This window comes from Manihot esculenta, chromosome 11 (genome assembly GCF_001659605.2).
Source record: "Manihot esculenta cultivar AM560-2 chromosome 11, M.esculenta_v8, whole genome shotgun sequence".
NCBI lineage: Eukaryota > Viridiplantae > Streptophyta > Magnoliopsida > Malpighiales > Euphorbiaceae > Manihot > Manihot esculenta.
The window spans coordinates 22,697,898-22,724,793 of record NC_035171.2 but is presented as its reverse complement, the minus strand read 5'-3'; the positions used below and the strand labels follow the sequence as shown (position 1 = coordinate 22,724,793).

Genomic DNA, 26,896 nt, shown 5'->3' with positions numbered 1-26,896 from the left:
GATGAAGACACAAGACATGCAGTAGAGTTACCTGACTCGGCAATTGCAGTGATAGAGGAGGAATTAGAAGATTTTATAGATGCCTGGTATTGGATGAATTGTGCATACTCATCTGCAGATATCAAAATTCCCTGATCGGAAGATCCATTCAATTTGTGTTCCGTGATTTTAGTCATCATAGGAATCACATTAGTTACGGTGGTGGTTTAAACTCCAGCCATAAGGACAACCAACCCAAAAACGATAGCAACAAAAGAAACACAGAATCAGAAAACAGTACCCGGTGTGAACAGTACCGATGAACAGTACCGCGTGAACAGTACCGATGAACAGTACCGGTGAACAGTATCCGTAAACAGTGCCGATGAACAGTACCGTGAACAGTGCCGATGAACAGTACCGTGAACAGTGCCGATGAATAGTACCAAATAAAACACTTCCACCCGAACGGCAAACAAACCTCAAATCTGACAAGGAGTCGGTGCGATGGTGAGATCCAAATGTTACCCTTTATGGATAACCCAAATGAACGGAGCCCTAAGTCTCCAAAAAATTTTAAAACTTTACGAGAGAGAAAAGAGAAAAAAATCTCTATGAGAAAGGCTCTGATACCATGTAGAAAGATAATATTTATTGTTGTATATCACAATAGAGATTACAACCTATTTATACATGAGAGACGGTAACTAAACAGGAAGAAAAATCAAGCCTATAATTATACAATCCCTAAGATTAAGCAACTGATCCATCTATCAATATTTACTTCCTATATTAATATATTTACTTTCTATAACTTATAACAATACATAAATTGACGCACTTATTCATACAAAAGATATAAAATACAAGAAAATTTTGTGTGCTAAAATTACTTTCAACTGGTATATATGTCTGTTGGCACAAAACAAATGAACCATATACAAAATTTTGAATTTTGTAGCATTAACCTAGTTTGAATTTATAAATCTTATCAGGTTTTTCCATCATTGAACGCTGAAGTGCTGATAAAAATTCGATGAAAGCAAGTCAGTAGAATACCTCCAACTGGGGATAAATATCCCATTCATTGGAAGCACCAAAACCTGGAACACCGTTACCAGAAATGGTTAGCCTTCTCTGCTTCAGACTAACCTCCATTTGGCATGATTTATTTTTGCAAGAAAAGAATTAAAATTTTTGCAAATTAAAAAAAATTAAACTTTCATTCTAAACAAAAGGGTAACATATTACAATGCTCAGAATCACAAAACCAAATAACGGTATCCAAAATAGTATTGAGCAAAAAAAATAAAAAAGAAACACGAAAAAAGATATCCAAAATAGCAAGTCTGCGTAAAACTTGTGAGGAAGCGAGTAATTACAGAAGCTAGTTGCCTTGTGCACTTAGATAAGCACATGGGTCTCCACCCAAGCTCAGGAAACCAGCAGAAGAAGCTTCTCTTCTGTGTATTGAAAGCCTTATCAAACACCACTGCCAGGACTTCCATATGTTCCAATTCATCAGCTACAATTCCACTGAAACTGGACTGGAGATGGAAGGTTCAAGTTAACCAGGTATCACAAAATGTGGAAGAGCATTTTAACTGACATGGGCAAAGGGATGTGATTTAACATAAGTTAATGGACTTCCCCAGGAAGAAAAATTTGTACTCTCCATCATACACGAGTATGTGTAACTTTTACAGCATATAGTTAAATCAATAACAGAAGTTCGAAGCTACACCGTCTTTATGTATAAAATCTGAAATGAGAAAGTCTTATTTTTCACCATCACCCCAAGCATCCTCGATCATTTTTTGCCTCGTGACTATGCGATTCTTTCTAGCTTCTTCTTGATCCTTCAATTCTCTAGATCCAAAGTTTGTAGAAGGCAGCTTCATTCCCATTCCTTGTGCAATCAATCTCTGGGCAGTTCTTGTTGATGTCTGTGGCCTTCTGCGAGGAGGTTCCAGATCTGCAAAAGGGATGATGTAATTTTAGTCAATGTCAATGTATTTCAAGGAATATCTTATACAAGAAACTGCTTTAAATTCCATCAATTTTCCTCAAATAACCCAAAACACAAACGCAATTTAGGTTGTTTGCTGCATCAGAATTTTTTTAGATGAATTATATTATCTCTCTCTCTCTGGTATATCAGGAACTCGCAATTGGTGCAAAGTATTGAACATAATTACAAGGTCTGATGCTAGCAAACAGAGAGATTACATGACAAGGATAACGAACGTATCTAAAAAAGCTGAAAACCAACAGGAGCAGCATATGTGCCAGTCCTCTCACACTCATGGAGAAACCCAGCATAAGTATAATATTGGGAGCCAAAAGACATCAATGAAAGTGGTAATATGATGCTTCACAGTCAAGCAACCCAGAAGCTGTACTCTGCCCATTCCCAAGTCCAGTGCTTCAGGCTCCAAAAATGAAAATAGAGAAAATAAGCACAGCTCTAATCCTAAATTTTCAAAGAGAATGATTATATATATATATATAAACCTGTCTAGAGACTGATGCATCTATGGGTGCACAATCGGTTGGTTTAGTTCAAACCGAACAAAAAAGCCAAAAACAAAAGCAACTGAATCAAATCAAAACCAAATGGAGCCAAATTATAGAAGCAATTGAACCAAATCAAACCGAAATACTTCAATTTGAATGATCGCTCTATGACAATCCCTTTTCCTGGTTCATTCTCAATCACTACCCGCAAATGGCCACAATCTCAATCAAAGCAAAAGACAGAATAAAATCCAATAAAAAAAAAAAAGGAAAGAAGATCAACTAATTCACAGTAACTCAAAGCATAAACGGGAAAATCATAGGCTTTGACTCTAATACCATAAACAGAAAAGAGAAAATAAAAGACATTTGTAGTAGAAAACAGAATTTCTGATCTATATTCAGTAACTGATCCGAGGTCAACTAAGTTTATAAAGATGGGAAAACAAAAATAACTCTCAAGGTAGCATCATCATAAGCCAGTTCCAGTCTTCCAGCAGAGGCAAAGCAAACAGAGTAGCAAAATCTAAAATAGAATACACAGGATCTGAGTAAAGCATGATTGCATGAATCATTGGGTTGAGACTTGAAGCTTGAGAAATGAAGTCAAAGAAGGATACGGCCACTGGAGAAGCTTCCGGAGGGGCTGCCACCTTCGAAATCTAGGTCACAAGGCTGTATGCGTGAAGTTGCTTTTGAGAACAGATGAATCATATTGAATGTTTCAGTCCAAAAACAATGATTGCTTGATTAGATAATCTGAACTGAGGTGATCATCTAAAGAATTCAACAGCAGAAACCAATAGAAGATAAGGAAGAAGATACATCATCCAGAGAGGAAAATGAGAGGGTGAGACTAGGATTTGTGGGGCAGAGTTTTGAATTTAAACTATTGATTGAGTGGCTCAGAGAATCATTTGAAATGAAATGGATGGCTAGGATGTGACATTCAGTGTTAAGTTATTTTTTTAGTAAAAAAAATTATATATATAAAGTCCTGAAGCATCGGCCCTCGAGTTCAATCACAGGACCTCTTAAGGTTACTAAAACACTGCCAACCACTATGCCACAATGGATATGAGTGCAATGTTACTTAACAATATTTATTTACCACAGTTCAGTTCAACCAACAATTGTTTGATCAAAACTGAACCAATAAAACCAAAGCAAACCAAATTACCTAACAAATGTTAAATCTGTTAGAATTGATGAGCTTCTCCTTCAATTAAGAAACAAATTAGTCCTTAATTTAAGGATTAAGTGTCTCCTTAATTTAAAGATTACGAGTCTCCTTAATCCAAAGGATATGTCTTCCTAAATTTAAGGATCTATATCTTAGTAATTTTTCATTCTAAATATACACTCTGTGTTATGTAATAGAAGATAGAAACTGAGTAAAAATGTAGCCCCTATAGTTAATGTAGCCATTTTAGTTATTTTGCTTCTCTTCTATTCCTTCTTTTTTCTTATAATAAAAACTTAACATATTATCAAAGCCTACAAATTTTGAGGGCTTTTCCTTCTTAATCTCTTTTAAAAAAAAAAAATCTAGATTCTTCTACTTATTCTTCTATTCTTTATGCTTTGAGAGCCAAGAGTTGAAATTCCTATTCTCTTCTTAATTCCTTATCCTTCCAAAAGGTTGAAGTCCCTGCTCTGTTTTTTTCTTTTCAAAGCCATGGGTTTGAGCCCTAAAAGCTTTTCTCTTTCTTTTGGGTTTGAGTCCTAATCTCTTATTTTCTCCATAAAATTTCAATTTTAAAGTTTGGTTCTTCTACCCCAGCTTTTGGTGAGGAGAAGGGAGCCTAGCCAAGTTTATTACTGCACCTTCAGGGTGTTGGTAAACCTGCTGTGTTGCTGCACAAGTTGCAGTGCTCTGAGGATGATTGTGATTCACTCTTTTCCAGCTTGTTTTATTCTTTATGCTACTCATGAGTTAGTCTTTGGACTCAATAAGAATCTCATCAAAGTGGGGCGTTAGAATTACGAAATTCTCCTTAAATTAAGAAGAAAATTACTTCTTAATGTAGGTGATCAAGCATAATTTAGCCACATTTTTATCATAATTATTATTGTTTATTTACACATTTTTTAGTTTAATTTATGATTTTTATCTTGTTTTTACAGAAAAGAAAGAAATTGGAAAATTGGAGAAAAAGTGCAGAAAATTGACAGAAAAGTGATTGGATCAGTGATTTGTCCAAAACACTCAAATCACCGGACAAATCACTTTGACAGCAGAAACCTGGAGGCAACAGGCAGAAGTGATATGGGCAAGTGATTTGCCCAAGACACTCGAAGACACTGGCCAAATCACTCGCAGAAGACAGAGAGCAAAAAACTGGACTGACTCACAGAAAAGTGATTGGGTCAGTGATTTGCCCAAAACACTCAAATCACCGGGCAAATCACTTTGACAGCAAAAACTGACAGAAGAGCGGGAAATTGGGCAGAAAACAGAAATCCGAATTTTCAGAAGTCTAATTCCAACCCAATCACTACCAACATAAAACCAAGAGCCACGAAAGAGCTTCTCATCCAAGAAATTCCAATTGCAATTAAATTCAACATCAAAAGAGGAGTCAAACACCAAATCAAAAAGGGATTTTGAAACCCTAGATGGATGGAATTCTTCAGCCATAAAAGGAGAGCCTCCAAACCAGCAGAGCATCTTCTGATCATCTCTCAGCTTCAGAAACTCTCCAGAAACGCAGCAATCTCTTCTTTCTTTTTTTTCTTTTGTGATTTTGTCCACCATGAGTGGCTAAACACTTTCCTTTCTAGTTGAAGTTGGAAAATTCAGATTTGTGATGAATTGGGAGATTTAAATCTCCATTGTTAAACTTCTATTTATTTTCAATATTTATGCAATTTGATCTTTCTATAATTGTTGCTTTGCTTTTAGAATTAATTTAGGCCTATTGCTTTTAATTGCTTGAGTAACAATTGTTTGAATAATTTAAGTCCGTAATTGCTTATATTATTTGAACACAAATTTAATCAAGTTGCATGATCTAAACTTGACCACGCGGTTGGCAAGGTTAGAATTAGGTTTCTCTAAGTCTTAATGCAGTTAACAGTTGTTCGATGCCAAAGGCCCCAAGGACGTTCCTTGGCAACTTGTTAACTAGTGTTTGATTAGCGAACGTTTCCTAATCAAACTAGAACTAAGGAGGAATTTGGATTGTGAGAAGCGTCTTCCACATCCTAAACTAATTTATTGAGATAAATAGGAGTATTAAAGAATCAATGATCAATTCTAAACAATCTGAAATAGATCCATACTTCAACTAGAAGCTTTTCTCTTATTGATTTACTCATCTTTAAATTATTGCTTTCTTTTGTTATTTAGTGTTAATCCATCAACTCAAAATCCCCCCTCTTTTAATTACTTGTTATTTACTTGACCTAGTAATTATTAGGAAAATCATTGGTGTCAATTCCCTGTGGTTCGACCCTATTGCCACTATCTACAAGTTTATTGTTGATTGTTTAATAGGTTTATTTTTTACGGCTTCGACAACCGCTTATCAAAAATTGGCGCCGTTGCCGGGGAATTGATCTAACTAACGTATTTTCCTTTTGTGACCAGGGCTGATTGTAAAGAAGCTCTTCTTTACGATCCTGAAATTGAACGCACTGCCAAGACCTTACAAGCATGGCTACGGTAAGTATGTCTTTTCTCTCTTCTCAAATTTCTGAACTAACCTCTATGGTGAGAAATTATGGTATAGGTCAAGCCCAACAACTTCAACAAGCACATGCAGGATTCTATGGACAGCCAAAACATAATCCCTACCTTGACACATACAATTCAGGTTGGGGAGACAATATGAGCTATGGCTATACAAGGACAGACCACTACCATGACTACCAAAGAGATCTGCAATACAATCCATGTTGGGGGGACAATCCGAATTATGGCTATGCAAGGGCTGACTACTACCAAAACTATCAAGCCCAAGCAACACCTCAAAACTCCAATATGGAACTTGAAGAGATGGTAAGGAAATTGGAAATTTCTGGGAAAATTCTCCAACAGCAAGTGGATCAAGCGGTCAATTCAATGAACGCGCACATATTAAGAAGAGAGGAAGAGCTTCAAGATCTATGGGACGATGACGAAGAAACAGACCAAGCTGCTGAGTCTGCTGCACAAATCACCACTACACTTGAAGCTGAACCAGATACCCGATTCCAGGTTACTGCAAAATTTTCTGCACCAGCAAATTCACCCAATGCAACACCTGCCACTGCTGAAATTGCACCGGCAATTGCTGAATCTGCTGTCCAAAAATCAGCAAGTGCTAAATCTGCCACCATTGCATCCCTTGTTGCTGTCCAAACACCAGCAACCTCAAAAATTGACACAACTGAACCAGAAGATGTTGCACTTACTGAACCAGCAACATACACCACTGAATCAGCCACTATTGCATCCCCTGCTGTTGTCCAAAATCTTGAGCAACAAGTGAGCCAAATGGCCACTTCAATGAGCAAATTTGAGTCTCAAGGGAAGCTACCCTCCCAAACTGAGATAAATCCAAGACAAAATGCTAGTGCCATCACATTGAGGAGTGGAAAAGAGCTACAAGACAGCAAGGCTAAAAAATTGCAAAAACAGGCCATGGAAGAAATTCTGCCAGAAAGTGATCAGGGCAGTGATTTGCCCAATTCACTAGTAGAAACTGACCCGATCGTTGGGCAAACTGAGCTGTCCAGCAGTGATTTGCCCAAATCACCAGAGAAGGCAGAGAGTGATCTGCCCAAATCAACAGACCAGGCAGAATCCAGTCAAAGGCAGAAACAACAACTTATGGAGAAATTCAAGGTACCTCCTCCCTTCCCAAAGAGATTTGCAAGATCCCAAAAGGAGAAAGAGGAAAAAGAGATATTGGAGACACTTCGCAGAGTGGAAATCAACATACTCCCACTTGATGCTATCAAACAAATACCAAGGTATGCTAAATTTCTCAAAGAGCTATGCACCAATAGGAGGAAACTTGTTGAACATAAAAAGGTAAGTGTGGGGGAGGGTGTCTCAGCTGTCATTCAAAGGAAACTTCCCACCAAATGCAAGGATAGAGGAATGTTTGCCATTTCATGCAAAATAGGCAACATAGGAATAAAGAAGGCCATGTGTGACCTTGGAGCTTCAATAAATGTCATGCCTCTTTCTATTTTTAACTTGTTGAATGCAGGTACACTCAAGGGCACCAACATTATGATCCAATTGGCTGATCGATCTGTTGTCTACCCCAAGGGAGTGCTAGAAGATGTGTTGGTACAAGTGGACCAATTAGTCTTTCCAGCAGATTTTTATGTTATTGACATGGAGGAAGACAAGGGCAAAATCACCTCTGATATCCTACTTGGAAGACCATTCTTAAGTACAGCAAGAACTAAAATTGATGTGCATGATGGCACATTAACTATGGAGTTTGAAGGGAAAGTTATCAAATTTAATGTTTATGATGCCATGAAATTCCCCAATGATGTTTCTCCTGTTTATGGCCTTGATGTTATTGATGATTTAAGTCAAGAAATTTTTTATTTTGATCAAGAAAATTTACTTTATGATGGTCTTTGCAGGAAAGGAGAAGTGGACAGCAACATCACTGAAGCAGAAAAAACAGCAGACTGCTGTAACTTGTTGGACGTGGGTGATTTGCCCAGATCACCAGATAATCTGCTCAAATCACAGACCAAATCACTGGAGCAAACAGACTTGACAGACAGTGATTTGCCCAGATCACCAGATAATCTGCCCAAATCACAGCCCAAATCAGACAGCAAACAGCAGAAATCAGCACAAACTGCACCAGAACTGAAACCATTGCCCAGCCACCTCAAATATGTCTACTTGGGAGCTGGAAATTCACTTCCAGCAATTATTTCTAACCAGCTCAGCCAAGAAGAAGAGGAAAAGCTCCTTGATCTGTTGAGGAAGCACAAGAAAGCAATTGGGTGGACCTTGGAGGACATAAAAGGCACCTCAAGACCATTCGGTGGAGGCTCAAGACAGGATGCAGCACATGAAAAGCATGTTGCAGCTGCTGGTTCAACATTTTCTGCCCACAGACCAGCCACGACAGTGATTTGACCAGTGATTTGCCCAAATCACCTGCTCAAATCACCCACATCCCAGGCAGTCCCTTTCCTTCTCCTTATTAATTTTTTCATATTTATGTTTAAACATTGAGGACAATGTTTGGGATAGGTGTGGGGGTATTTGCTGTTAGGTTTAGGTTATATTTTTTCCGTTTACATTATCTTTTTTATTTCTTTTTATTTCTTTTTGCATCTTTTTGCCCCATAAACACACACCAAAATTTTTTCACATTTTTTTCACTTTTTGCACACACACACACAGAATTTTGACTTAGCTTTTGCTCTACTCAGCATAGATAACAAGATTAAAAGAGCTTCTTATCTCATGACCCCATTGACTTGCCACCCCTTTAAGCCTAAATTGAATCAATTATAGTGTGCTACCTTCACTTTGGAAGTTCTTTTCTTAAATTGAATCTCTAAATTTGCATTGGTCAAGGGAAATAAAAATATAAATACATGCAAATAAAAAGTTAGTGTAACTCCCTATGAGGTGATTTGCCCAAACTGTCATGAAAAGAAAAGAAAAAGAAAAACCAGCACAAAGCACAAATCATAAAACCTGTTCCTATGGCCAAATAAGCTATGAACAGAGCTAGTAGCCACTTGAAGAAGTGACTAACTGAGTAACCGGGGGTGGGTATCACCAATATGCACTTTCGCGTAAAAAGGTTAGTGACTTTTTCAGGCAAGAATAAAAAAAAAGTGCTGCTGAATAAAATAAAATAAAATGCTCAAAGAAGGGCAAGTCTCTCTTAGAGGTTGCATTGAGCTTATACAAAGAGAATAAGCATGAATGAATCAAAAACCTTTCCTTTGACCATGATAGGTAAGGGGAAACAAGGAAAAGAGAAGAACAACCTTGGTGCATGTATTCTATACTGTGATACTTCAATTTAGGAGTCTAGGGGGGCTGATTAAGTAGTACTTAGGCTCAAAAGAAAAAGGAGCTTGATTGACTAAGTTATTTGTTGCTTGAGGACAAGCAAAAAGCTAGGTGTGGGGGTATTTGATCAAGCATAATTTAGCCACATTTTTATCATAATTATTATTGTTTATTTACACATTTTTTAGTTTAATTTATGGTTTTTATCTTGTTTTTACAGAAAAGGAAGAAATTGGAAAATTGGAGAAAAAGTGCAGAAAATTGACAGAAAATTGATTGGGTCAGTGATTTGCCCAAAACACTCAAATCACCGAGCAAATCACTTTGACAGCAGAAACCTGGAGGCAACAGGCAGAAGTGATATGGGCAAGTGATTTGCCCAAGACACTCGAAGACACTGGCCAAATCACTCGCAGAAGACAGAGAGCAAAAAACTGGACTGACTCACAGAAAAGTGATTGGGTCAGTGATTTGCCCAAAACACTCAAATCACCGGGCAAATCACTTTGACAGCAGAAACTGACAGAAGAGCGGGAAATTGGGCAGAAAACAGAAATTCGAATTTTCAGAAGTCCAATTCCAACCCAATCACTACCAACATAAAACCAAGAGCCACGAAAGAGCTTCTCATCCAAGAAATTCCAATTGCAATTAAATTCAACATCAAAAGAGGAGTCAAACACCAAATCAAAAAGGGATTTTGAAACCCTAGATGGATGGAATTCTTCAGCCATAAAAGGAGAGCCTCCAAACCAGCAGAGCATCTTCTGATCATCTCTCAGCTTCAGAAACTCTCCAGAAACGCAGCAATCTCTTCTTTCTTTTTTTTCTTTTGTGATTTTGTCCACCATGAGTGGCTAAACACTTTCCTTTCTAGTTGAAGTTGGAAAATTCAGATTTGTGATGAATTGGGAGATTTAAATCTCCATTGTTAAACTTCTATTTATTTTCAATATTTATGCAATTTGATCTTTCTATAATTGTTGCTTTGCTTTTAGAATCAATTTAGGCCTATTGCTTTTAATTGCTTGAGTAACAATTGTTTGAATAATTTAAGTCCGTAATTGCTTATATTATTTGAACACAAATTTAATCAAGTTGCATGATCTAAACTTGACCACGCGGTTGGCAAGGTTAGAATTAGGTTTCTCTAAGTCTTAATGCAGTTAACAGTTGTTCGATGCCAAAGGCCCCAAGGACGTTCCTTGGCAACTTGTTAACTAGTGTTTGATTAGCGAACGTTTCCTAATCAAACTAGAACTAAGGAGGAATTTGGATTGTGAGAAGCGTCTTCCACGTCCTAAACTAATTTATTGAGATAAATAGGAGTATTAAAGAATCAATGATCAATTCTAAACAATCTGAAATAGATCCATACTTCAACTAGAAGCTTTTCTCTTATTGATTTACTCATCTTTAAATTATTGCTTTCTTTTGTTATTTAGTGTTAATCCATCAACTCAAAATCCCCCCTCTTTTAATTACTTGTTATTTACTTGACCTAGTCATTATTAGGAAAATCATTGGTGTCAATTCTCTGTGGTTCGACCCTATTGCCACTATCTACAAGTTTATTGTTGATTGTTTAATAGGTTTATTTTTGACGGCTTCGACAACCGCTTATCAGTAGGGATTAAATGTCTCCTTAATTTAAGGGATACATCTTTCTAAATTTAAGGATCTATATCTCCATAATTCTTCATTATAAATATGCACTATGCGTTATGCAATAGAAGTTAGAAATTGAGTAAAAATTTAGCTTTTTTAGTTATTTTCCTTCCCTTCCCTTCCCTTCATTTTTTTATAATAAAAAAATAAAATCAAATTCTGCTCACCACTAGATGAATGAGCAACCAAAAAGTTATAGAGCTTGACAAGAGGGCTTTTTTAATTTTTAAATGTAACCAGGTAGTAGTTACACTTTTTTTTTTTGGCTGAACAAGTAGTTATGCATCATTATTTAAATATTTCAAATATATTTTCAAATTTCACTTAGTTTTAGTTATTATGTTAAGTATTATCTATTGGGGGAAATTACAATAAAAACTACCCTATAGTTTTGTGCCTTTTCAAATATGATCCTATGACTTTGTTTATTGTGCTATTAACATAATGGAATTTTCCCTCTTAACACTGTTAAAAATTGTTGGTAAATTACAATTCCATCTTTGAGTTTTGTAAAATCTATAGTTTAGTCCCTGTACTTTCACACATAGTCCCTAAGGTTTTGTTTTATTAACATACTAGTTCCTTTAAACACAAATCATCCCCACATTTTTATAAATTAATTCCTACATGTTACAATTATTTATAAATATGTCCTACAAACATAATCTTTATTAAATTTTAATATCTTATATTTGAAAACAGAAAATAATGAAATTAAATTAAATCAAGAAACTAGATGCAATATTCGTCCAGATTCAAGCTGAAAGGATCCCTTTCCTATCTAACTTTTCATCAAATATCTAAATTTAACAAATATGCCGGATTAATTTGTAAAAATATAACGGTTTATTTATAAATGATTATAATATTCAGTGATCAGTTCGTAAAAGTATAAAATTGTAACTAAAAAATATAAAGCTTAAACCAATGGGTTATTTTATTAATAAAACAAAACTCTAAGATCTATACTCAAAACATAGGAATTAAACTATAGGTTTCACTAAAATTTAATGATGAAATCATAATTAACCAGCACTATTTAATAATATTAGAGGAAAAAACCCCACTTTGCTAACGTCATGAAACTAGAAGACTTTTTTGTCATAAATTAAGTCACAGGACTTGCTTGATAAAAGGACAAAACAACAGGGCAATTTTTGTAACTTCCCCTATTTAATATATATGCAATAGGAAAAAACATCGAGGATGATGTAGCCTTCAGAAAAGCATGATACTAGCAACATGTAGAACACCAAAAGCAGTGTTACTGATAGTTATATAATTTCAATAGCCCTTTACCATGATGAGAACAGAGAATATCAACAAAGAAATTCTTAAATGGGAAGGGGCTGCCAGGGAAATTCCCAACCTCTTGCAGTACAAGACATAGAATCAACTACTGGGTACTATCTTAATGGCTGTAGATTTATGTATTTGAATAGCTCATTAGCAGAGTCATTATGAGCAGGTGAGCAGGTCCTTGAGTACACTTTATATATACAGAAAAGTGAGGTTGAAAGTGATAATTCATTAACTTCAGTCTAGGTTAAGCTTCCAACTAGTCCTCATTTGAAATTAAACCAGTATTCCCTGAGCTCCTTCCTTTTGCATCAATTCCTTCGGAATTCAAAAGAAACAAGAGTTAGCCGATAGATTTTACCTCTTTCACGAATTGAACCCATAAGGATATCATCCTCATCAAGAATACGCACTGTAAATGGATATTGAATATGTTTCTGGGCCTCAAGAGCTGCATTAGAAGAAACAATACTAGATAAATTACAATTACCATGGAAAATGTGCAACTTTTAATGATGAACATGCTATAGCGATATTCAAATCTTGGTTCCAGATAGCCTTATCACTAATATGGATCCAATTGCAAGGCACATTGTCCACACAACATATTAGTTCCTGATGGATTTCAACCTACAATTATTTAGCATGACAATGCAGCTTCATAGTATGCAATTTTTACCAATGGGTGTTGGTGAGAAGCATTAATTACCAAAGGGCGTTCAATTACAATTTAATTACAATAATTATCAAAGGTAGTGTTTTTTTTATCAAAATGCCACTAAAATTCGCGTGGCATTTTTTTAATAAAAAAGTACACTAGACAGTAGACATGATTATTAATTAGCCAATTTATGAAAGAGGCCTAAAGTTTGCATCTTTTTGCATTTTAATCCAAACGATAAATTGGTCCAATGTCTGTATTTAGGTGTAATTTTGGCTAATTTTCAAAATCAAAATTAAAGATAAGCAATCCAATTTTTAAATATGCAATTCACACCTTTAACAGTAATGGATTTTGTTTTCCAACAATAATTATAAATATTTTATAACAGAGATGTTATTTAATCTAAAATACCAACATATACAAAATAATTAAGAATAATATATTTATCATAAAATTTTCATAATTATTAGTACAAAACAAAATCTATCTACTGGTAAAGCCGTCAATTGCATATTTACCAGTTAAATTAGTATTGTCTTTAAAATTAAATATATCATTTAACTATAGTTAAGTATGAGTTAATATTATTTTCATATATGAAATTAGTTTATATTTAAAAATAAAATAAAATATTATATTTGGCATTCTATTTGAACTCTTACATTTTGATTTTTAAAAATTAACTAAAATACAAACGTTGGGCCAATTCATCCAAAATTTAAACATTTGGATTAAAATGCAAAATGACGTAAATGTTGGGTCTTTTCCAGTCATTTGGCCTTATTAATTAGGTCCAAAGGATGGACATGTATTGGTTTTCTTTTAATTAAAAAATCTGAAATATTTTAAACAAATAAATACAGCTTGTTATTCAATTACAAATTCAATCACAAACTCTTGAAGTAGTCTTTCACGAACAATTAAATCAAAATTTCATGTGATCTTTTGTTTGTTTTTTTGTCTAATTAAAGGGTTGAACAAGTGAGACTTTAACAAATTGGTGCACCACAGACAAAAAGGAAATACTCAAATGACTTCCCACTAGCACTTACCAGATTTTGTTAGGATTTATGGCTATACTTTTTTACATATATTTACAGATAAACATAGAATAATTCTAATGAGCACAAATCTTTTTCTCAATTTTTTAATATAAAATATTTATTATATTTTTCTTTTACAACTCAACAAAAGTAATTATTATAGAAGCAATATTTCACTTCTATAAATAAATTTAAAATAACATATGTATTAATTATTAAAATAAAATTAAAAATATGATAAAATAAAATAAAATTTCAATGTAATAAACAAAATTAAAAATTACAACTGTATTTTAAAATATTTATTATATTTTTATTTTATAACTTAATTTTTTAATACATTTAATTTATTAAAAATAATATTTAAATAAATTTTAAAATATTAATTATACATGTGTATATCCCGTAGAGACTAAAGTACAGTAGTGACTGTTCTTTTACCAATAAATTTTGGTGGATTTGACTCTGGTTATTTACAAAAATGAAATTATTATTTACCTCCTTTTTGTGTTTATTCATAAACTATTATAAATTTACAGTGGTAAGTGTTATATTACACATTTTGAATTTCAGACTTATCATGACTATAGATGATTAGGCTCCCAAACATGATTTAAAGTAACTTGAATTTTCAATGCAAAATATTCATTACATTTTTATTTTATAAAATAAAATGAAAATTGTTGTCGTGTTTGAATTTTTAATGCAAAATATTCATTATATTTTTATTTTATAAAATAAAATGAAAATTGTTCTCGTGCTTATTAAAAAAATTTCATATGTTATTATTAATTTATTAATTTTAAAATATTAAAATTAATAAATTAAAAAGAAAAACATTGCATGTCCAGCATTGGGCACGTCCGGCACTGGGCATGTCCAGCTTGGCATGCATGCAAAGTCGCATTCCTCCAACCCTGCTAAAGACGACTGATAGTTCCATCTAAGGTATTTATAAAAAAAAATTGTCAAATTTTGGTAGCTTTTGGTCAAAAAACCACTTTTAAGAAATTAAATTGTAATTCAACACCCTTTGGTAATTATCTTTTCTCACCAACACCCTTTAGTTAAAATTTTAAAAAACAAAAGAACACCCTAATAGTATTAGTAGTATTAAAAAAACATGCTAATTGGTGGCAAAAGTTGTTGATAAAATGGGCGTGGTCCTAACTTCTACTTAAAAGCTAAGTCAAGGGAGCAAGAATGTCGAAGTCCTTATATTTAGAATTAAATCCATGTCCCAAACCAGTATAGAACGACATAACTCTTAGGACTAGGTGAACATCTGGACGGTGAAATTTGCATGCACAAACATCTACTAGTGGCCCAACATTCAAGCAAGGACAGGATCTACCATGTTGATAAAATAGATGGCCTCCACTCTCAACATTAGCTCAACAGAAGAGCATTGCCCAACTCCCAATATTTTACATCCATGTATTAAACCAATATGGGACAACAAAAGCAGTTTCAAAATGAGAATAAAAATGGGCACCACATTTAATCATGTAACTGGTAAATCAGATGAGATAAAGTACCTAATGAAGGTGTTTGGAATACTGCAAGGGCCATTGTATCGTTGACCCATCGAATGACAAATTCACTTCTGAAGTCCTGGAAAAGCTTCTCAAGCTCTATCGTCCTTGTACTTGGTGGAAAGTCAGATAGAACAAGGACATGATGCGTGCCATATTTAGCTGAATTCAAACAAACAAATCATAGATCCTTCACATAAAATTGTTATTTGCACAGAAAATCAAGCTCTGTGTGAAGACAATTTAAAAAGATTTGAAGTGAGGATGGCAATATCCAGTTAAATCAAAAAAGAAAAGTACAGACAGCATTTTCAAGTTTTTTGTTGTGTCATCAATCCCATAAGGTTCCAGTCTTTATTGAGACCATTAGGCATAGGTGTAGGCACAAAGATGAGAAAACAAAAAACCCATTGCTCACACCAAACTAAAGTGTATGCAATGAGCCATCTTCATGTGGAAAGGCGAGCAAACACTATCCAAAAACACTGTCAAAAATAATGTAAAGCCTGTTCGCCATTGGTATTGGAGATACTATTAAGAACAACACTTTCTTAAATAAATTAGTTAAAAGTATAAAAAATTGATTTATAAATAAACTTAACATGTTTTAGTCATAAAAACTCTAAAATAACTAAATAGTTTTTGCTGAACTACTATTTCCAACATTAGAATTGTGCTTTTTCTAAAAAAAGTTTTTGACCCTTGAACATGTACCAAACAGGCATGTATTACTCCAGAGGATGACCCTGTTACACATGACTGCTGCTTCTTTTTCCTGTTACAAGCATGGCTACTACTCTTCCTTTCTTTTCCTTTCTTGCTTATTGGAACTCCCATTTTGGCATCCTAGATCATAAGGAATCTAGGATGCAAACAATCCGAAAACTAAAACATGCAGTACAGGACATTGTACTCAGTGAGTGGTGAAAGAAACTAGTAACGATGATCCAACCTTAGCTCCTAGACTTGCATGTTGTTCTAAACTAGATTAGGAGCATAGCTCAAATCCTAGGAGCTTCTTGTTTTAATCTTCAACAATGTAGGGTTATTTGAAATGAAATTCAACAATTACAAGCTGAAATCACAGTTCATAATGTTGAAAAGAGGAATTGAATCATCTAGGGTACAAGAATAGATATCCTAAACCTTCTCCTTCCTGTATTTTGAATTCAGGGCAATTAGGCAAATTTTACGTGATAAGAAGCCAAATTTTCAAAATTTTGATGATAAAGTACAGTAAGGGCAAAAAAGATGTAGAAGATCTAACTGCAAACTGAAATTTTAATGCAGCACGTGGTGAAGCAGAATTGACAGCCAGAAACCAGAATTTCCGAAACTAAAATGTCCAAGAAGTAAAGCAAGACTTACTGCAAGGGTTTTAAAACAACAAAACTGCAAGGGTTTTAAAGCAACAAATAGAAGATAAGGAAGGTCACAACTAGAAATGTCTCAGCAAGGTAATCAACAAGAAAAAAAGGAACGGAACAGTAGAATTACCATATATAAGCCTTAAATGACAAAAGATACTTCTAGATAGTCATAATCAACAAGTTGAAAAATACAGAACCAAAAGGCAGCAATCGTGGATGTCAAATTGGCTACTTAGTCATTTTGAAACTAGAGGTTGAGCTTTTCCCCAACATGAGGAGAAAAGTACAGCCATGGAACTCAAGAAAATCAGTCTCAGATACTCAAGAAGCTTAGGATTAGGGTTCAATTCTAATGTAGAGTTTACCGGGGAATAGTACAGAGTATTTTTCTGGTTCTTTTAGTGCAGCACTTGTGTCTATATAAATATATTAATTGCTTGTCCTTTATAAAGCCATAGCTCATAGGGATATTAATTTCAGAATAGCTGCGAAGTTAACCAGATTCCGATAGTATTCTCTATTTAGAGTCCTTAGTGGTTAAGGATTACATTTTAGGATTCCAAATCCTTAAAGGTAAGATTGCTTTTTCAAATACTAATGTTTTAAAGTTGTTCCACAATTTTAAATCAATGGGAATTCTCGCAGTTCATGATGCCTCTGGAAGTGTGATGCTTAAGGAAGCTCAGGTGTGATTAAGCATAAGCCTTCTATTTATTGTTCATAACCTAAAGATCTTCTCTTCATTAATATCAATTAATCCTTTCACAAGACCCAAATTGTCCCATCTAAATTCCAACTCATCCCAGACTTGAACAAACCCCCAAATTCAATGTCCAATTTGTAACCAGAATCTTAACGCCATCACCCTTCTTGCACCCTGTACTAAATTAAATCAGGGCATTTCAATTCTCTTATTCTTGTCAGTTCATAAAGTTGCAAATTCTCACAAACGCAACTTCTCATATGCATCCTCCAAGGACTTGACTCAAACTCACCGACTACATTCTTTCTTAGCTAGCTTATATTGTTCGTAAGCTTTTTCATCATTCACAGTTAAGTAGATTCATGTGCATTCCCTTTTCTCTCATGCCCTTTGCATTTTTACATTCTACTACCTAACCCCTTTTGATGGCAGCCTGTCACTCTTCAAATGGCATAAAATGTCCAAGGCAACTCTTTTGCCCTAGTCACCATGTCACTCCACATGCATCCTTGTGGATGCCTTATGCAGGAAGGACCTATGAACAATTGGACATCGTAGTGCTAAGGAATTCCCAAATTGAGACAAATACTATGTATTTTCCTTCTCCTTGACAAATTCTAGACAAAGCGGTTTCAGAAAATAAACAATCAGCATCTTTATCTCCAAAAGTCTGGTTCATTATTTTTTAGTTTCATTTTTTAATTGCAGTAGCAGATATGATGTAATTTCTAATTCATGTTTCAATGAAATCCTAATTTGGATATGCCTTCCTTTATAAAAAATCATTGATCTTATTAATAAAGCATGGAGAAAAGTTTATCCAACAGTTCTCATGAGATTGAAGGATTCATTCAACAAATTCTCAATCACAATTCACAAAACGTTCCTCAAGGAAGAATAGAAACACCAACAAGGGAAGTCAGCCTGGCATCAGGTGACAAGATATAGAGGAAGTACAAAACTTGGAAGAAAACCTATATGCCTTAATGCAACAATCAGAAGCTAGATTTGATAGTTTGACCAATAGATGTTCAGGTTAGTCAATATCCACAACCGAAGACAGAATAAAAAAATGGAGCAGGGAAACGGTAGCAGCCAACAATATTTTGATCCTCAAACCAATGAACAAATGAGGGGCTCACAATGCCCAAATATGCAAAGCTCGATTTTCACTCGTTTGATGGGTCTAAAGATCCATTGGGATGTATTATCCATGGATTTAAATCATATGGTCGCAACCACATTCGATGTTGTGGATACAGGTAATGAAAACAGACCCAGAACGGCCATAACATAACGGTAACGGCCTATCGCTATACAAATTTTTTAAAAAATTTTACATAACTCATGAAATTAAAAGATATTTAAAGTCATAACTAGGATAATCAAATAATAAGCATTAATATATCAAATAAAGACATTCAATTAGATATCTTTAACAATAACTAAATTATAGCTGCTAAAATAATAATATAGGTAACATGAATAGTAAAAAATAATTCTTTATATACAAATTTAACAAAAAGAACTTGACATCCAACATTGATTTTAACAAATAAGTAAAACAAAGATAAATAAATCAAATTTCATAAGGTACAAATGTATAGAATTAGATAGATAATTGATGATCTTAGTTTAAGAGAAAAGAAGTGAGACATTTGTAGAAGATTATTAACTTTTGATAAAATTTGAGGAAAGAGAGATACAACATTATAAAACTTCCCAATCTAAAGAAAAAGAAATTGAGTTGTTGGCTTTGAGAAAAGTTAGGTAATGGATCATAACCATTACTTAACGTTAACGATAAACAATGGCCGTTATATAACTATAACGAACGTAACGGCCATTGAAGGAACAAGTTTTTCTTCCCCTTTAAATGATGGTTGTAATGGTAATGGCAGGATCAAAAATCTATAAATAACAGCCTTTACATAACATAAAGGCCTTTATTTAAAACCATAGTATTATCTATTATGATCAAATTTTCACAACCAGCATGCTGCAAAGAAAGATAAAGTCAATCTGCCAATCTACTCGGTATCCAAAATCTTCCTCTCTTGGGTAATTTATCCTTAACTCTTGGTTCCACTAATGAGTTAGATAAACCTATTGTCCAAAGAAAATGTGTCAGGATCTGCACAAGATATCCTACGTCTCCTATTATTACTTATCACCCTCATATAGAGCTTTGGCACTATCTATTTTTTTGTGTCTATTACATAAGGAAAGCAAGCTTATAAATATTCTAAGTAGAAAGGAGCAATGGTCAAAGAAATTAAAGCTTAAGCTAAAAATGGAAGTTGGAAGCTTGCCACTCCTCTATCTAGAAAGAAACTACTTGGTTGCAAATAGACGTTCACCATGAAGTACAAAGCTTATGGTTCAATTGAAAAGGTCCAAGGATAGATTGGTTGCTAAGGATTCACTTAGACTTATGAACAGATAGAGACATTTGCCCTTATTGTAAAGATGCATACAATCAAGATCTTGCTATCTTGTGCAACCAACCTTGAGACTTACAACAGTTTACTGTGAAAAATGAATACCTGCATGAAGATTTAAAAAAGGTCTATATGGAAATTCCTTCTAGTTTGCTAATGAAAGAATACAAGAAAAGGTGTGCAAACTCATGACGGCCTTATACGGACTAAGGCAGTCCCCCAGAACATAATTTGACAGTTTTAGCAAAACCATGATCTATTTTGGCTATCCATAGAGCAATGTTGATCATACCTCATTCAATAGGCACCATAAGGGTAAAGTCAATCTTATTATAGTTTATGTTGATGACATAGTAATGACAGGAGATGATAGAGAAAAAATTACTCCAATGAAGAAGATTCTTACTTAAGAGTTTGAGGTTAAAAATCTAGAAAAACTTCAATATTTCCTTAAGATTGAAATTGCCAAATCAAAAAAAGAAATCTTCATTTTTCAGAAAAAATATATTCTAGATCTATCAGAAGAAACCAGTATATTAGGTTGCAAACCAGTAGAATCTCCTATTGAAAGCAATTATAAGTTACAAGTAGGGACTGGCAAGTCAGTTGATATGGGGAGTTATAAAAGATTGGTAAGAAGACTAATTTATTTCTCGTACATTAGACCGGATATAGCATATGCAATTAGCTTAGTGAGCTAATGTATGCATAATCCTCTTGAGTCTTATATGCAAGTTGTTCTTCGCATTCTGCACTATTTGAAATCTACTTCAAAAAAGGTCTCATTTTATCCAAACATGGTTACCTCCAAATAAAAGTTTTTACAGAAGCATATTGCACCAGATCCCTAATCATAGGAGGTCAACATCTAGTTACTAAATATTTGTGAGAAGAAATCTTGTCACATGGAGGAGCAAGACAATAAAGTTGACATCAATATAGCTCAAAATCCAGTAAAACATGAAAGAACAAAGCATAAAGACATTGATTGGCACTCTTTACAAAGAAAAACTAAGAAGTGACATTTTGAGTTTAGTTTATGTGACTTCAAACGAGCAACTAGCTAATGTGTTCATTAAAGGGCTTTATAATAGACCCATCACACCTTAGTTTGCAAGTTGGGTATGTGTGATATTTATGCACCAACTCGAAGGAGAATGAGAATGTTGGCAGGATTTTTTTACCTTAATTGTAGAGATCTTTAGAGAGATTATTTGTCTGCTTTCTTGTAAATCTTCTTAGTTAGCCATAATTATTCTTGTATAAATAGGGATGTTATTAGCTCATAAACTATCATTAGAGAAATAATACTCTCAAATTCCCAAAATCTTCACTAATTCATTCTGAGCAAAGGTACAATTTATATACAAGAGTGAATCGTAAGTAGAAATAAATCCCCATAATTATGCTACCTAATTTAGGAAAGGAATATTAACATAATCACACACAGCTAGGCCTCAAATACATAACAAGAAAGTAAGCTTTGGGACCCAAACTCTCGGCTGTAAAGAAAAAGCAAGATCATAGAAAGATTCATCAAAATGTTTAAATACTAGGAAAGCCATAATAGAACACAATACGACGAGAATTCCCAACAAAACAATAGAAGAAGGGAAAAAGTGAGTTGAGACTTCAAACCCAACTTTGAAACTATGAAGAACAGAAGGATACTTTTTATGTGGAAACTGGAAAGAAAGGAAAAGGAGGCCAAAAATTTTTAAAGCTCTGATACCATGTGAAATTTCTATAAAGATGGTAAAGAGGGAGAAAGGGAAGGAAAAGAGAACAGAAAGGCAAAACACAAAAGGCTCCATTTACGTTATCCTCGTGTTATTTTTCGTATTACATAGAGCTTCATATTTATGATAGAAGATACATGATATATATGAAATGCTATCAATCAATCATAAATCACTTTTATGATTTTGCTAATCAATCTCATGATTTTCTCATAACCATGAGATACTTCAATGAGACATATCCCATTAATTAAGAAAAATCTCAACAATTCGAACAGGCATAAAGAAACACAGCCTCAAGTGGACAAGACGCTTAGACCCATGTAGCTTCCTATTTCCTGTCAGCCTGAGATTCTGAAGTTTTAATTGTTCCTTATTCTATTTAGTATTTGTGTGTGTTTCCATAGTACACTAGTTAGGTTTTTTTTTCCTTTTTTTACATGGAAATTAGTTTATTTTAGTTTATCTAACTTCCTAATTATAGTTTTAGTAACTATTAGGTTTAGGAGATCAAACCTATATAATAACCATAATTTATATGCAATGATATTTTAGTTTTCTGTAATAATATTATCTTCAGCAGAATGTTTTGAGTGAGCGTTCTTTTGAGTACTCCCTTGCTATGTTAAATAACCTCCATGTGTGCATGCACCCTCTCATATCCTTACCACTTCCCACATGTAAATTTTGATTCCCTCTAATAAGACAATATTTCCATCATTACATGTCATCTACATGAATTCATTTGACCAAAAGCGACCCTAGCTCTTACTCTTTCCATACACCCCACCCCATCCATCCGGCAAATTATTGAAAATAATACTTACTCCTTTCATATTTTCTCCTTATCATATGATCTCCTTACTTAAACCTAATCTCCCTTATTTACTTTCTTCATGCATGTTGTATCTTGATTAAAGGCAATGTCAACTCTCCTCTAACTTATCATGTTCATTTTCTTCACAAGATCTCTATTTGTGTTCAAAATTCAATATACCTAACCAAGCTCCAAAAGAAAATATAAACAAGGAAAATTCAGAAACATTCAAAGGGGAAGCTTCACTGGCCTACCACACCAGCATAGGTATCAAAATCTCATTCCCCTTGAATGGTAGATTTTCTTTCAAATGCACAAACTACAAGAAGCAAGAGGATATCAAATGCAAGTTTTGTTTGCTTTTGGCAAATGTGTGCTATTGAATGCATTGACAAAAAAAGGGGGGATATTTTTCAAATGCTTTGGTAATAAGTACTTTAGAAAGCACCTTCGATAAATTTTTTTTTTGCTGCTTTTGGAAAAAAGGCTAGCTAATATATCTGAGACAATTCTCTTGCCAAAGGCAATTGCAAAAGAAATAATAATTAAATACTTACAGTATCAATCATTCTGAATAGTTATTGTAGATTTATAATAGCATTTAAAAGGTTGTTAGATTCATCAATATTTTTTAGTTGAAAAGCAACCTTAGGGTCTTATCCAAGAGGATTAGAAAAATTCCAAGCCAAATTATTGCATGGAACGACTCACACTTGAAAAATGGTATACAACCATGCAAATATGCCAATCTTATTAATAAAATCTGAAAGAGTTGGAAACTCAAGGCTTACAATATATTGATTCTGGATTCTGCTGTTTGCCTTTGCTCAAATCATCATCCTCTGTGTCACTAGAAAAAGACGTACAAGATTGTCTATCACTATAAAGTTTGTCTTGTTTGTATGAGAACGTTCCCCTTCCACGTCGCTTAGGGCCTTGAACTTTATTTTCGTTCAATGAAAGATTTGATATACTTGGTAAGCCTTGTGGGGAGAGTAATTCACTGGGAGCACGATCCACAATAGCTTCCCAATCTGTTGTTCACCATAAAATGATATTAAACGTAATTTTGTAAATATTATGAGTTCAAAATAACTTTAGCAGGATAGTAATACATTCAAGTTATATAATGTAAGGGGAAAAATCAGCAGCATTCTAGTGAAACTTAGCAAATTAACCCTTTCACAAGGGTTAATAAAAGAAACCCATTTGAATATGTGCTCAAAATGGATGTAAATGCACCATTTGGGCCCCAAAAGAGTAGTGCATCTATCTGCAACTAGCTACTAGTCCTACGACTACCAAACAGTCTAACAAGAAGTCGTTATAATACAAGAGCAATTAGTGGATTATGCTCTGTGCTCACGTATAAGAACACATGCCTTTCAGAGGACTTTAGCATATCACATTAACCATTAAGCAGCAAGTCCTCAAGCTATAGCCTTCATCCAAGCATGCTGTAAAGCACAAAATTGTAGCCTTTAAGTTGTTTTGACATATTTGATGGGGTGCCATATACTCTGCTCAAAAATATGGATGTAAGACACTGAAATGTGTGAACCTTAGATTAATGAGTAATCTTCTTCAGCGGTAGTTCCCCACTCTTCCCCTCCCCCCCTCCCCCTCCCAACAACTCCCTTCACCTTTCTGCCCGGGTAGGTTACCAGAGCACAAAACAACTATTAAAAGGACATTTTAATATAATAGGCTGTAAATAGGCCAACTCAAACAAACCAACAAAACAGATCATTAAACAAATGCGAGAGTCAGCCAATGGAAACATACCATCATCTGAAGATCCATTGCAGGGAGAAGCATCATCAGGCAGTCTACCTGATTCCTCAAGATTCCCTTCAAAAAGCATAGCGAATTACTTTTCAGAGTAACGACCACATTTTTTAGGCTGAATATAATGCATGCCCAATAATATAAATATCGGTATTGGTCTAAGGAGATGAAATTATGGAAACAGAAATGCACCTTTTATACAACGCCCATCAATAACCGAATGATTGGAAGATAAAGTAGCATTGGACGTTGAAGACACATCTTCCTTGGAGTCCTCCACATTTTCCGAACTGGTAAAGCCAGATCATGAACCAGTAAAAACCCATGTATTAAACAAACAAGAAAATGTAAAGCGCGAAAAAAACAGCATCTAGTTAGAAGAATGTATAACTATTATTTGGGTTCTAATAGAAAGAGAAAAGAGAGAGAGAAAGAATCTCCCTTCTTTTCCCAAGAGAAATTATGAAAAAGAAATTCCCCTGCTATTCCCACATGTTACTTTTCCCAGCAAGCAGCAACAAACAGAACCTGAAAGTAAAGAATTCTTCCCTTTCTATCTCGTTTAGCAGGCAACAGAACAGAAAATAAGAAACAAGAGAAAGTACCCAGAAGGACGAGACTGAAGGACTCGTTGTTTGAGGAGCGAAGCGCGAGAGAGAAGCTCGTCGGATTTGAGAGAGAAGTGCTTGGTGGAGTGCAGCTTGGACAATTCAGTAAGGGCAGACGCTAATTGGAGATCGAGCGTTTCAGATGGGCTCAGGGTTTCAAGTTTGGAAACCACCGTTTCAAGGAGAGAGATAGCGCCGTCTGTATCACCGGCTGACACAAGATCTTCCACTGACTCGCTCCAGTTTAGGTTGGGCTGTGCTTCAATAGCTTCGACTTGTTCCATCTGGGAAATTTCAGTTAAATTTGCGACTTCAAAGGGAGAATATGTTGGAGAGACAGACAGCAATTGAATTCCAAGCACAAAACCTCTTTTGGGATCGTCTCCGACAGAATAGAAAAGAAGAAGCAAAGACCTTCTGTTCGCGAGTTGATTTCAAATCCCTCTCAAGTCTCAAACTGTACACCAAAATTTCGTTTTGGTTGCCCGGGGCTTTTTAGGGTAAGGGCATGTCTGGTATTCTGGGTTTGAGTCTATGGCGAGAAACGGCCTTTATTAAAAAATTGTACTTTTTATATTTTAATAAATATAGTAATTAATATACCTAAATTAATCCTATAAATTTATTTTAACAATTAAATTTAATAAAAATATTATTTTATTATTTAATTAAAAATTAATATTTTAATATAATAAATAATTATTAAAAAATTTTAAATTTTATTAATTTTAAATTTTAACAAACATATCCCAAATCATTAATTTTTATTTTTAATTTAATTTATTAATAATTTTAAACAACATATTTTTAAAATTTAATAACTTATTTTTTAATTTTTTTTACATCAACAAATATAACTTAGTTATAAATTATAAATAATATGATAATATTAACTTCAATAAATTAAAACTTATGATTCTCAACTTAAAAAATTAATTATATTTATTACATTCACTTAAATATTAAAAATTGTGATTTTTGTTTTAGTAGTATTATCGGTATAACACTTATAATTGATAATTATGCAAAAATTTATATTTACTGATATATAAAAATAAAAAAATAAGTTATTAACTATTAGAAATGTATCATTTATAAGTCGAATTAAAATTAAAAATTAATTTAAAGTATATTTGTTAAAAAAATTAGAGTATAATTGTTAAAATTGATAAAGTTTGAAGTATTTTTTATAATTATATATTTGAATTATATTAAAATATTAATTTTTAGTGTTGATTAAAATGATAATATGATATTTTTATTAAATTTAACTGTCAAATTTAATGATAGGATATAAATAAATTTAGGTGGTTAATTTAAATTTTTTTTATTATTATCTAAATAAATAAACAAATAAAACTTGTCGTGAATTCTCCACTATTTCTATTTTTTTTTAATTTTCGTATAAAATAATTCAATTTTTAGATTAATTACAATTATAATCAAGTCCATAAATTAATTTTGATCAAAAGTAAGAATGACCTAATCATAGGTAGTATTTTTTTTTTATATTACTTGCCACATCATCGAACTCTTTACTGCATATAACATTTAATTACCCTAATTAACTATTAACTCTTATCAAACTCTTTTTGACCGGAATATGAAACCTTAGCCAATAATGCACCCATTCCATATACTAAATATGAAACCTGATTCAAGAAGGACCAAATGCTTCTCTTTTGGCTCTTTTCTTCTCTAACAGAGGAAATCTTTCTTTATATTATT

General features: G+C 33.7%; 1 protein-coding gene across 2 annotated transcripts; it reads right to left on the bottom strand.

Moving 5' to 3' along the window:
- Positions 1 to 1,603: 1,603 nt before the first annotated feature.
- Positions 1,604 to 25,669, bottom strand: LOC110626570 (coiled-coil domain-containing protein R3HCC1L). 2 transcript variants are annotated; one of them, XM_021772555.2, is made up of 7 exons: positions 25,166 to 25,664; positions 24,753 to 24,850; positions 24,558 to 24,623; positions 23,564 to 23,806; positions 15,706 to 15,864; positions 12,822 to 12,911; positions 1,604 to 1,954 (listed from the first exon to the last, which is right to left on the bottom strand). In XM_021772555.2, the coding sequence occupies exons 1-7, from the start codon at positions 25,450 to 25,452 to the stop codon at positions 1,758 to 1,760; spliced, it is 1,140 nt and encodes a 379-aa protein (XP_021628247.1). In that variant the 5' UTR covers positions 25,453 to 25,664; the 3' UTR covers positions 1,604 to 1,757. The 2 variants fall into 2 exon arrangements, with proteins under 2 accessions (XP_021628247.1, XP_021628248.1); XM_021772556.2 differs by lacking the exon at positions 12,822 to 12,911 and having other exon boundaries at positions 25,166 to 25,669.
- Between the last annotated feature and the right edge of the window lie 1,227 nt (positions 25,670 to 26,896).

Excerpts from the sequence above, each read along its gene's own strand:
- LOC110626570 (XM_021772555.2), bottom strand. The coding sequence starts at position 25,452 with ATGGAACAAGTCGAAGCTATTGAAGCACAGCCCAACCTAAACTGGAGC. Across the intron at positions 12,912-15,705 it reads ATTCCAAACACCTTCATTAG|CTCTTGAGGCCCAGAAACAT; the intron begins GTACTTTATCTC and ends CTTCTAATGCAG. Across the intron at positions 1,955-12,821 it reads GGGTTCAATTCGTGAAAGAG|ATCTGGAACCTCCTCGCAGA; the intron begins GTAAAATCTATC and ends TCCCTTTTGCAG.